The sequence below is a fragment of the Lichenostomus cassidix genome, chromosome 5, assembly GCF_008360975.1.
Source record: "Lichenostomus cassidix isolate B80296 chromosome 5, HeHo_3.0, whole genome shotgun sequence".
NCBI classification, from domain to species: Eukaryota; Metazoa; Chordata; class Aves; order Passeriformes; family Meliphagidae; genus Lichenostomus; species Lichenostomus cassidix.
The window spans coordinates 20,869,112-20,882,705 of NC_139486.1; the positions used below are offsets into that span (position 1 = coordinate 20,869,112).

Below are 13,594 nucleotides of genomic sequence, written 5' to 3' on the forward strand. Positions count from 1 at the left end.
CACAGACAACACTACATATTATGAATGACTCAGAAAAGCAGGCTTTTTGGCCTTCAGCAGAAACAGTGTCACGATGTGCTAAACAGCTTGTCATATGAGCATCAATTGAGTCATGTCTCAGACTTTCAGGGGAAGGGTTATAGATATGTCAGTGCTGTGGCACTAGAATTACATGAACCTTGCTGGTACCACTAATTAAGTCTACCACAAATATCTTAATGAAAAGCAGTAGCTTTCAAGATGCAGGAGGTCTATAGTCTGCAGGAGCAGACTATAAGTTTTTTCTCGGTTTAAAATTTATACACACAGTGAATCAAATTATTGAAGCCTACTGTTATGCTTACTACAGCACTCATGATGTGTTCCTTTGTTCCCTGCCTTGGAGCAGTGAGGGAGAAGGGGGCTGTCACCTAAAATAAGAGAAGCAGGCAAACGGTAGAGCTGAAGTGATCTGTTCCCTCCAGGCAGGAGCAAAGGCCAAATCATGATGAGCAGAGGGAATGTCAAAAAGCTGATTATCTGCTCCCTAAAGGCAGACTTAAGGGGTTTGTTCAATTATTTTATCAGAGATCTGAGTAGTAATTGGCCACGAACATCCAATGTTTTGAGATGAAGCAAATCAATACACCAAGAAGCACAACAGTACTGCTGTATATTTAACTAATCACTGGCTTTAACTGAACATTCTTGCAAACAGTACCCAGCATCTCAGCATACGGCTATAATTTCAGTAGAAGACTATCTAGAACACTACTCATTTTACATGCATTCCATGTCATTTTCACCAAGGTTTGAATGAAAATCTCAAAGCATAATTCAGTACACAAGACCTAGACATTTTTTACCCATACAAATATTACATACAATATCTGCAAGTAATTCCTGGTGTCTTTGAACCAGGAATTCCATTAACATTTATTATCACCATTGGCCTGGTCAAGTTAGCTTTCAAAAAGAAGAGAAAAAAAAAAACCAAACAAAACCAAGAAAAACCAACTAAGCAAAACCAATATATGCCCAATTGCATATTTTCATTTTAAGAGGAAAAAAATAACCTGCTATAGACTTTAAAGAGATTTCCAAGAAAAAAAGTTTGGTTTTGACACTGGGAAAGTTGCATTGCAATTAAAAGAACAACTAATCATGTGTACTTGGTGCTCTCATATAACAGAACTCACAGCTCACCAATGCACTGAAAGGTCTACTTACGATCATTACACTGGCTCCCAGAATAAGAAGTCATGGAGCAATCACAGGTGAAGCCTTCCCATTGCTGATTACAGATGCCCTGATTTGCACAGGAATCTTCCTGGCAGGTAGTGCTCGGTCCTGGAGAAGGAATGACAAGAAAAGGGTGAAGTAAAACTGAGAATCACTTTGGTCAGGCCCACAAAAGTTTCAATTAATCACTACCATTGCCATCAGGATCCTCATGCAGAAGAGAAAAAGCACTAACCAAACACTGTTCCATTGCTGGATGTGCAAGCAACTCAGGTAAAAAGAACACAAAGACAAATGTACATCTCACAACAAAGCAGCAAACTGTAACACAAGGCAAGAAGGAAGAGAGAACAGCAACATATTCCCTCTTAGGCAGGCCCAACTCATATGTTCCAAACTTGCTCAAAGAAATTTACAGTAAAACAGGGTTTGATGCCAGGCCAGGCCAATAAACATGGCCAGGTTGCTGTGCTTCCCTAGAAGTTTGATCCCCTTACAGAAAGGAAAGCTATGAAATGGGCTCAAGAACAATACCTCATCATACCCAAAGAACCCTGATATGTAGATTCAAACTGAAGTTTTAAAGCCTCAGCTGGCTACAACTTTGCTTTATATGTTAATAAAAATCAACCAAATCAAAACCCAAAGACTCTGACCTATTACATAGGTTCCTCTGGAAACATGCTAATGAAGTCCTCAGAAGGGAGGACATGACAGTAGTCATGTAGTCATGCATGACAGTAGTCCACAACACTTCTCTTTCTGGACTGCTTTCCATGCTTTCGGTGGAAGCAGAGAAGAAAGCAGCCACTACTAACAGAACAGCCTTTCATTGTTCTGTGATCTGCAGCTAACAGTTGCTATCCTGCTCAGATAAGCCTTGCAAAGACAAAATTCAAGCAATGAGCAAAAAAGTGATCTTCAGATCAGAGGGACTTTGAATGACAACTGCTATGTCATCCACAAGGAGGTAGCTGGATTCTGAATCATCTGAGAGTGGGCATGAAGCTGCAAGTCATAGATTACAAGAACATGAGTTTACAAGTTACCTCCTGGGAAAGTATTTTATTTTCAGCATTCTAGACAAAGGTATGTCGCTCCTTTTGTGCAGGTTAAAATAAAAAGTACACATAGATTTGACATACCTACTATGCTATATCCTCTACATGTTGGAAAAGAAGAAACAAAAGAAATAAAGCAGATAATAGAGCATCAACTGGCTAGGCTGCCTGAGATCAGTTCATTAACCACTTCCAGTCTAGGACAATGCTATAAAGACCAAGAAACTACTGTTCCACCCATCCCAGAATCTTTCTTCACAGTCTTTGCTGGCAACAGCAACTCCACAAGGCTCAATCCTACTCCTCGTACTTATTTCTTCATCACATCAGCACCGCCATCTGTATTTTATAGATTAGATAGGACAGACCAAAGTGGAGACATCATTTTAAAATATTTTAACATAAAATTAAACCCTTCAACTTCCATCTGATGCCACCCATAGTGATTCCACTAAATCCCATCATTATTCAGCATCTTTGGTATTGAGTGCACACCTGGGCACTTCCATATTTACAAGCCCTTGTAGAACCCACATGTAGCTGGAACCCACATCCCATGTCAGAGGATGATCCTCCCAATAATTCAAAGACCAAGCCAGCAAAGGACCCTTATAGCTTTGGTGCAGAGTTTCTGCTCTCCCCACCAGATCGTCTTTCCTCACTGCAAGAACAGAATGGGTGAATTTCAGTAGCTTTTCAGCTAATCTGCATTTCTTTACATCTCTCCTGCAATGGGGAGGAACATGTGACTCGATAAGCACAAGAGTTTGACTGAATGTTAACAAAAACCTGAGCTTCTTCCAAAATTTATTATACTGTTAAAAAGAACCCAAAAAAACGAACACAAACCCCTAAACCTCTAGGTAGAAGCATAAGTTTGGCTAATAGAAGAAGACAAAAAAACCCTGAAGGACAGTTCACCTATTAAAAAGAAAAGACAGTAACAGCCACAGCAAGAAAACCCCATGTTGCTATGCTGGAGGAAATCTGAGCAGCATTTTTCAACACTTTTCTCCTCTTCTCCGCCTCTTCTTCCCACCCACCTGACTCTCATTTGCAGCCATATGTATCCCAGTGGTCTCAGAGGCACAGTGTGAAATTAACAGATCACTTCTAGGATTAGAAAAGAGCTGACAGACTTTCCAGCGTGGGCCGGTAGGCACATGTATGTACCTACTGCCTTTACTCTTGTAAAAAACATGCATCAGGTTGTGGTCTGACTCTTGCTTCAGACTTACTCTGGCTGAGTAAAAGAAGGGATGACATTTAACAATCTGAAATGGCATCATTAGTTGTCATTTTTCCTAAAATATCCAAATTATCTGAGGATAAGGAATGAGGAACTGATACTTCTCCTGCACATTACTATCCCATTATCAAACCTCTAACCCCAGACGTGAATGCCAATACTCCTAGAGGAATAAACAAACGAGAGACCTATATTTATATTTTATAATAAAACCAGAAAGCAATGGTGACTCTATGCAAACTTGCTACAGCATCAACTATAAATACCATTACATAGAAGCAGAGCAGAACACCATTTTCAACGTTTCTCCACTTTTCCTACATTTCTCTGAGAACACTTTAATCAGTAACTGAACTTGACAATGGGCATATCCTTTGTCTAGATGCTGCAAGAGATTCAAGGAATTCAGGAGTATTCAAGGAATAAGACTGCATGAGGCCCTGTACCTGTGGCTTGAGATGTTCATATGAAAGAGCCCAGAGAGGCAAAGCACTTGAATTCATGGCCTCTATTATGATATCTGAATTGTACTTTACAGAAACCAACTGTGAAGATGGGAACAGCACTTTCAGCAGCCAGAGGGAAAAAAAGTAGAAAAAGAAAAGAACACAACAACGAGGAGTTTTGAAAGCCTGACAATACCACGAAGAAGCTTGAAGCTTGATCTGCCCTCTTTAGAGTCAGTTGTGACAGCACAGCATAGACGCTGGGTACTTTGCCTCTCTTCTTAGTACTATGGGCCATTTGCATCATAAAAGGATCTTTGTCTCAGAGAGTTCATCTACTCCTGCTGCTTACAGTCATTGCCTGATGTCATAATCCTCTGTGGCAACAGAATTTTGTTCAGAGCAACTAATAGGGATGTCAAAGGGAATTAGGATTTTGGATTAGGGAGCAAAGTGACAGAAGCACAGGAAGGCTTATAAAACATGAAGATTGTGTTACCACGCACATGCCCTTTAGTGCTAACAAACAAGGAAAGAAGATGACAAACAACTTATATATAAAGCAGTAGAATTGTTTCTAAATTACCAGTGCCATCAGGACTCAGGTCTATTTTTAATTGCATTCCTTTGGTAACACTTAGAGCAGTCAAAGTATTTAAAAGCAAAGTTTTAGAACTAGTCTTCACGTAATAATCTGAGATACCTCTGATTTTATTGTCTGTTTGTTGCTGATTTTCGTGCATTGCCTTCTTCGTGCCACATGCACAGTGGAAAGAGGAGTGAGTGGGCAGCAGATGGCAAGTAAAAGTGAAAAAGTCCCCAGTGCAGAAAAGCATCCCCACTGGCAGAAGCATGACTTGCTGTGTCTCTTCCTGTCCAGACTAAGCCTACCAACAGAGGTGTCTCCTTTGGAATGTGAAATGGCAAAGCAGGATTCTTCAACAATGTCCTTTTTATCTTTATGTCTGCATCTCTAATTTTTACTGGAACAGCTCAGTATCTGAGGACTTGCAAGATCTGATATTTGTTGGGTCTCCCTCCTTGGGAAGGAGACCAGTACTACACTTTTCTTCAGCTGCCTATCCAGATGTATTGTTCATTTATTAGTTTTTCTACTATTTGAAGAAAATCACCTTAGAAGAGTATAATAGGCACACCTCTTATCCGTAGTCTGCTTAGTCAAATTACTTTGTCTACCCTACCTCTTTCCTATAATTTCAGTTATATGGTAGGTTTCTTTTTGCCCTGAAATGAAAAAAAAAAAAAATCTACTGCTGCATGGTGCTAGAACTTCCATGTTTCATCCCACAGGTAGATGTGCTTCACTGGTAAAAAAAGCAAGTCTTTCTGTATTTTTTGAAAGTTTTTTGCAGGACAAGGAACTTGAGGAATAAAAGGCAATATCGTGTTTATTGTTCTTTCAAGTTACGTGTGGACTCAGTTTCTTTAAACAGCAGCTGCAGGATTATAACACAACTGCTTCGTGCTTTGATCACAACTAGCAATAAACATTAAGATAGGCAAATCATTATTGGTCTTGTACATAAGACCTTCCTCTACACATCAAAAATTCACTATTTTTGAAAGGAATCAACCATTTGTGTTAACATTGTTGTCTCAATAAGAAGATCTGCAACAGGTGAAGTTCAATGACGATATGGTTCCATTTTCATTCTCCATCTCCCTAAATGCTCTCATCTTTTTCCCTTATATCTTCGAAGATGTTAGGAAGCAATAGGAAAGTAATATACACAAGACATCTTTACAGCCTCTGCAGAATAAGGTGCTTCTTTAGTCCTATAGTTCCTAAATTACAAATGCCATCCAGCACTGAAATATCTCTACCCCTACAAGTCAGACATTACAACCAATTTACACCTTTGATAAATCTACACTCTCCTTCTGTCAGCATTCCTCTTTCATAACCAGAGATAGTCAGCCTTTTTTAATTCAATGTGCAGTAGCAGTTCAGCTCAGAGAGGCATCAGGTCTTGGAAACCATATGCACCAGGCAGAAAATAAACCTGTTTCAGGACTCACTCTTCCTGCAGGTTAAGTAGGAAACAAAGTTAATCCCAATAAGTTTTCCAATTTTAGAATAATTTAGAAAAAAATATTTTTTTCTGAGTAAGAAGTGAGCAAAATTAAGTCTGAATCTCATGGAACCGTCACTTCATGGGATGGACCATACTACATATACTGCAACTGCCAAATACATATTGGTGGTATGTCAGCATTTACTTTGCACAAATGTAAGAAAACAAATTATAGTCAAGGTTCAGTGCATGATTCAGAAAGCTAGATCCTGCATTTTGAGTCACAGATAGCAGAAAGCAGGAATATCACAGACTAATATAGCAAACCAGAACCAAAAACCAAACAGATTTTCAAGGACTGCAAGGCCAGCTCTTCAAGATCTCAGTTTCGTACTTTGTTAAGAACTCATCATCCCTTTCATCACCTAAATAAGGTTAGGCATCTGTCAGGTTCCATATATAAAGTTACTCATTGTCAGAAATAACTCAAAAGCCAGCATTCTTCAGTCCTCTGAAAAATGCAGCCATTTTTTTCAGCGCCTCAAGAGAGCCTGAACATTTCATTCACCTGATAGAAGTTACAGCGCTGACTCCTTTTGTTCCAAATAAGTGGTCAGTCTAAAAACTACAGGAACTGGGCCTAGTTAAAATAACAAATATGCCCAAATATGCTTTCTCCCACAGAAAGCACATTTATCTCAAGGTGACAGAAGGGAATCAAGCAGCAATGGCAATCCACAGAAACGGATCTTCAAAGTGGTGGGATTTCTTCCCCCTCCAAAACAGCTGGCATATACCTATCCTCCTCCCTCTTGCCACCCCTTCCACTCTCCATTTCTAGGTAACCTAAAAGGTCTTGAGTAATGTGTCATACACATGCTAGTGAAGGAAGAACAAAAAAAACCCCAAAACAATAAAAACCCCAACCATAGAACAAAAAGTCAACTGCATAAAAGGGAGTATGCCTGCACACAAAATGCAACAAGGGACAGGGAGATGCAAATGAAGCAGAGGAAGTAAACAGCATTTGGACATTCAGACACAGAAACTAAAAGCAGAAAAGAAACTTGAAAGGGCTGTACATGAACAAGACAGAGTCAGTTGGGAAAACACTCTTCCCCACTGCAAATCACAGCCATATAAAAGAATCACAGAACAGTCTGAATTGGAAGGGACCCACAAGGATCATCAAGTCCAGCTCTTAAGTATGAGGCATCATGGCCTATCCTGAAATAGCCAAACCTAGTTAGCAAAAGTTGGTTTCCTGAAAAGCCATTAATCCACTTTATGCACTCAAATCAAATGCTTCCCCTTAGGCTTCAATGTAATCAGATGCCTATCTGAACAGCAAATGTTCCTACAGGGTTAAGACCACTGTAAAAAATTGAGCTTGAGATGGAATAATCTCCACAGTTGTAACACGCCTTTGGTTCTGAGGACTCTGGAAAAATCAAAACAACAAATCTATTTGTTCCAGAACTTCTCATTCATGATCCACCCACTTCAATAAGCATTAAAAATCAGGCTCAGGAATTTCTGAGCGTGCATTCTGAACTCTGATGGACACATAACTGACTACAGAGAACAACAGTGGCTGTGGCAAGAGAGATGAAATACTTGCTGATGTCTAATGTAAGCCCCAAAATCATTGCCACAATTTGAGTGGATGGCACAGAACACCTTTATCCTATTTACACTTTTTCTCATCACATCAACCCCAGCCCACATGTATTTCCTATTTTTGCAAATCTCATCTTTCACCACTTTCATTTACATAGAAATCCCCTAGGGGCAGCACCTCTAAATCCCTCACCTCTGTAAGACAGAGTACTTCAACTTTCTACAGTTGGGAACAGGTCGGAGATGTCAACAAAACAGAGTTGCAGTCAGATGCTCCACATGCACAGAGCAAAATACATCACATTAAATTCTGTCTACCTCTAGGCTGTCAAATCTTTCAGATTCAATGTCTCAGATGGATCCAATTGCTAAAATTACCTCAGACTGTCAGCATCATTATCTGTTGGGTGAGAGTGTACCCCTTAATATGCTTCTGCCTATTAACAACTGCTACAGTGATAAACTGTTTACTCACTAAAACATCCTTATTCCTCCAAATTTATCTTTTTCTGCTGAGCCACAGAACACCAAACTCTACCTAAAAACACAGATGATATCCTGAAGGAAAGGTAATGCCTCCCTGCCTAGAGCTGGAATGCAGAACAAGAATATTTTAATTTGAAAATGGCATCTATTGCATTAGAGGAATTCAGCAATATCATCAGGTTTTCATGGTAAACACTATGAATAGAAAAGGAGTTCAAGAAGCACTTGATAAAAGCTACAAAAATTTAATTCCAGTGATATATAAAACATTGGGAAGTCTCTATCTCAGAGGATGAAACAGGAACATTCTATGTTTTGTCTCACAAGAGAACCTTAGACATAAAGTGGCTTAGACATAAAATTTCAAGGTGACTAAGATGATCCCATAACAGATACCATCTGTGGCTTCAGGACTGTTAAGCAGAGACATATTGTTCAATCCCTCTGACTTCCCGTTATACCCAAGACCATTATCTCATTTTCCATTAACAAGGAGAAGCAATTTTTAAACTTCCACGGCATTCAGGCTTAAACTAATTTCTTCTCTATATTGCAGTCTTTACAGGTGAGTTGGGAAGTATACCTTCATTATCATATTTAAAAGGATACACTTTCAATGCCATGGAAAACATCTCTCTCATTATATTAGTATCAAAGATCTATTCATTTCTAATAGGCATGTTTCCTTACTTATGTCCCAGACAAACTGTCTGAAGAGCCTCTGAGAATACCCGATTTCCTTCTTATTTCTTCTTATTCTCACGAATGCTACTCAACCTACCAACTTTCTCGAATAACTCCTTGACCTGGTGACACAGCTGCTCGACAAGGACACACCTTCTGCAAAGGGATGGCTCAGCCTCAGTTTCCTGGACAAGCACCAGGCACTCTCTACCACCAGGGGCCTGCAGACTTACATCTACTGTTTAGGGGGAAGCCTCTGATACCACTGGTGCAGCAACAGCCACTGGGAAAGGAGCTTTGTGGCGCAGAGTAAACATAATGTTGGCAGCTCTGACTGCTAGGACTGGGGACAAGGAGCCTCTTCATTCCCCTCATATGCCCTGCTCTCTGCTTCTGCTACTGTGCTGGCCCTCCTACAAACAGGAACCCTTCTTGCCCAGATTATGGCTTGTAAAATGCCATTCTAAATATTAAGGGAGTTTGTATTGTAGTTTGGAGATTTTGGGGTTTTTTGTTTTTTTGTTTTTGGTTTTATTTTTTAATTGAAATTCCAGAAAGTTATTTCTGTGTGGTTTTTCTTCAAAGTCTAAATTAAAATTAAAAAAAAAACCAGCCAGTTTTTACCTCCTGATCTCACTCCTTATGATCAGTACTAAAGAAACTGTCAGCTTTCTGTTTTGTAAAGCTCTGAGGACCTTCTATGTGTCTAAACACAGCAGCTGTTTCCCTGATCCTTGGGCTTTTCAGGAAATCAACTGGTGCTTTTATGGCTATTCAGAGATTGATGCAGTCAAACCCCCCAGGTCAACAGAAGTGGCTCCATTGTTTGCCATGTCCTTCTTCAACTCAGATAACCCCCTCCAGAGAGGCTGTGGTTTGTCATTCTGTTGCTGTCTTAGAGATGTGACTGCATCCAGTAAAAGGCACCAAACGTTACATAAAAGCATCTTTCAGTTCAAACCAGTAATGGGGAAGAACAACCTTCTCTACCTTGCAGGTCAGCTTTGGTCAACTCAACTTTGTTAGCAAAAAAAAAGAAAACAAAAACAAAAAACAAACAAACAAAAAGCAAAAACAATAAACAACAGGTTAGTATAAAGGGTAACATCATTTTGAATAAATAAAAGCAACTGGTACAACTATCACAGCCAACATGTATAATCAAAACATGCAGAAATGACAACATAAGCAACAAGGGTGCAGAGGAACAGTAACTACCATAATGCAACCAAGAGATAACAAAATCAAATAAAAAGAGAAGAAATGCATTTCATTCACGCACACACAAAATCACAAAATTTACAGATAATACAAAGAGAAGAAAAAATGTCACATTCTTAAACCCATCTCTCAGCATTTACCAATAGTTTTAGAGAGATTTTGTCTTATGTGAGAAATTCATAGAACCCATTTAAGCAAAAAAATCTATTTGACTTTCACTTTCAAGTCAAGCATATATTTAGTTTGTTTTTACATCCAGGTTCTGGATCTGAATTTAAATTCTCTGTCTCTCATAAAAGCAAAGATTACTCCAGCTTTTTGTCCAAAGTGGATTTATTGCCAGAAAACCTTAGGGGACTGATAACTCCATAAGACAGAAATTTCTGTTTATCCAAAGATCTGAACTTGACACTGGATATAAGTGGCAGTAACACCTTGCCCCCTCACAAGCTGTCACCTGCTCATGAATTTCAACACATCCTTAAAAAAACTTGCATCAACAGGCAAGCAGACAGCTCAGGCTTTAGACCCACATAGTTTTAATCAATGTCATCAGAGCAATCAAAAAAACAGAGTACCAGCTCATTCTTTCACCTAGGTGGGAATGATCTTGTTATCTGTGGCTGAATCAGAGTCCACATGGCTGAAGTGAATCATAGATCTACTAAGTCTACTTAGTCCATCTAAAGATCCAAACACACTTTCTGAAAATTGAAGAGCATTAAAATTGAAGAGCATAAAAAGCAAAACAATACCCCTGACACTCTTCTGTGTAGGCACAGGAGTTCTTATCTTTTTCTTTTTTTTTTTTTGTTTTAAATTTTGTTTTGGCTTTTTTGTTTTGTTTTAGGGAGTTTTGGGTGGTTTTTTTGGGGGGTGGGGTTGTTTGGGGTTTTTTTGGGGGGGGCTCTTTTTCATTTGTTTGGGTTTTTTATTTGTTTTTGGTTTTGTTTGGTTTCCTTAATGAAGCCCAGTTTACAAGGAAGCCACATAGATTTTTGATGTGTAATACGTTGATTCTAAATTTTCTCTTTCAGAATGGAAAAGCTAGAGGACAAAGATGGGAGCTCCTGAATCCCCTGCCAATGAAGGTTAAACATTTCTATTACAAAACACAATAGGAACAACAAAACACCAAATCACCAATCTCACTGGTCAAAAAATGGTTATTTAAGAAATGCATACTTACCATCTTAACCTTCTGGTCTTAAGAAGTTCTAATATCACAGCTTATACTGAAAAACGATTTGGTAGTTCTCCTTTCCCTACTGGCTTCTTTTACCATTTACAACCCAATAAATTTAAACTGACATGTACAGATGCCATTTCCTATGGTTCCTAAGAATTTTAACATTTTGAATCTTTGCTACTGTTTCACATCCTATGAATGACTCAAGATGGCAATTATCCTCCTTTTTGAGATAGTCAGATTTTTCTTCCCACTATTGAAACTGCTTTACTATATAGAGATATAAAATCCCTTTTCCCAAAAACAAAATCCAAAAGAAAGGAGGAAGGAGAAAAAGGAAGAGAAGGATGCATTTCTTCATGCATAGTTTTCAACACTTATTCCAAGAAAGTAATTTCTCTGTAACAAACAAGTACTTCTCCTACTGCCCTGCTCCTCATTTTCTTTGTAGCAGAGAGGAAAGCTAATATGTGTTCCATAAATCCAGTAGCACTATGAGAGTAGAACACAAAAGCATAAGGAAAAGTAGAGATGTCAAACCATCATGGAGCAAATTAATGCTCTGGTCCTCAATGGAAAACCTTTGATTTCAGAGAGACAGTGAAGTATGGCCATATTTGAAGTTTCTCTACTGAGCAGATGAAGGGTGAAATCCTTTTTGACATTATCCTGCTGTGAGATTTTAAGCATGAGATTAGATTTGCTGTTTTCCACATACTGCTTCGTATGCAAAATGTGTTTCTGATTATCCAGCCTGTATGTGTCATTCATGCTTTTCATGCACCAGTGAACTCCAAAGGTTAACTATACTATTGCATGGAAAGTAGCAAAAGATTATGATTTTACTGAGGGATCTGGAAAGAAGATTAAATTAGGACAAAAAAAAAAAAGCTCCAAAACATCTGGAATAGTGTCAGCCAGTTTAATAACAATCAGTCTCCTTTCTGAGAAGCTGTTAGTGGAACAGGTGAGGTAGAAGCAACATCTCTAAAACACACAGAAAACTACCTGGTAGAAGAAATACAACGTTCTTTAGCCACTGCTGTTAAGTTTCTTTGGCTGGGGGCAGCATGGGGTGAAAATATTTCAAATGTGCAGCTGGATTTCTAATAGCTCTAGTGCCCACAGTAAGCAGCATAGGGATGTCCAAACAAAAGAAAGGAAAACACAGGAGAGCATGTGGAAAATTAGTAAAGAGGTGAAAAAACACCACAAAGGCAGAAAGTACTCAGTTATATTGAGGGCATCCTCTTTAAACTACAGAAAAGGTTGGACATCTGCTTAACTTTTCGAGGACCAGTGACAAAAATTCACCAGAGTGAATCACTCTGTCTGGTTTTGCAGCTGGAATAAACTGATCTATTCATTTAGTAGTAAGACCAGAAATGAGGAGTTCAGCAAGAATTCTTTTTAAAAGCCTAGAAGTGAGAAAAAGCTGAGCTGAAGTTTAAATTGTTTACTTTAAAGAAGGAAAATGAGTTCACCTGGTACAACTTCTATCTACCAACTCCTGCACATACTCCATAGTGCAGACATATTTTGTCTCAAACTATGAGAGATGTAGAAATAGTCTGTATTACTCATACTCAGGAGTAAAAAGTTGCCAATCACCCCTCATAGGCTGATGAGATGGAGACTGGAGAAAACTAAGTCCTGACAGAAGACTTCTTTTCTTCAGTTTCTAATGTTTTGCTCATGTCCAGGAGCCTCCACCCACTATTTCAAAGTGGTTTTCAAGACACAGATGAATTTCATACTTTTATTACAAATAGATGAATCACCTGGCAGATGAAATTTTATGGGTGGGAAAAGCAAGGCTCAAAGTAGGTGTCAGATCTGCCTTCAAGTTTCCACTAGAAGAGGCCCTCCAATCTGAAGTCCTTTCTCAGAATTCATTTTGTCTCTTCAGAGTGTTCAGTACCCTGATGGAACACTGGCACAAGGATCATTTAAGTCTTAACCCCTTCCCTACCTTTGGTAGCTTTTCTCTCAGGCTCTCTCACCAATGCCTTTTTTGGGGTGGTGGTGAGGGAAAGTGCCCTCTTGTTACATCAAAGATGGTAATGAAAGCTGCAGTTAGCACAAGAGCTCAAGAAACTGAAAAAATGAACAATTATCTCGGTATCATGTCATTCTCCTCAAGCTTTATTCTCCTCAGAGTTGTGTGTAGCACACCTGAGCACACCAGGCAGCAAGGTGGTTTCTGGTTTTGTCAAATCCCTTACAGGGAAACACAATCTGCCACTACAGATCTGACCAGACCTTCAAAATCTGTGAAGAGCTGCCTGTTGTTCCTGAAAAATCACAAATGCAGCAATTGCAAAAGAGCAATGAAAAAAAAAAAATAGGTGTGTGATAGGAAGCTTTCAGCACCACAAACT

General features: G+C 39.0%; 1 protein-coding gene across 14 annotated transcripts in view; it reads right to left on the bottom strand.

Annotated features, from left to right (window-relative positions):
• The window catches only part of NRXN3 (neurexin 3), a 982,570-nt gene that overhangs the window by 526,850 nt on the left and 442,126 nt on the right, over positions 1-13,594 (bottom strand). For all 14 annotated transcript variants that reach the window (XR_014852509.1, XR_014852510.1, XM_085061643.1 and 11 more), the window contains one exon: positions 1,210-1,329. Coding sequence is in view for 12 of the 14 variants with exons in the window: in XM_085061643.1 (XP_084917769.1) it covers positions 1,210-1,329 (120 nt within the window). In the remaining 2 variants the exon portion in view is untranslated. The remainder of the gene's footprint in view (positions 1-1,209; positions 1,330-13,594) is intronic.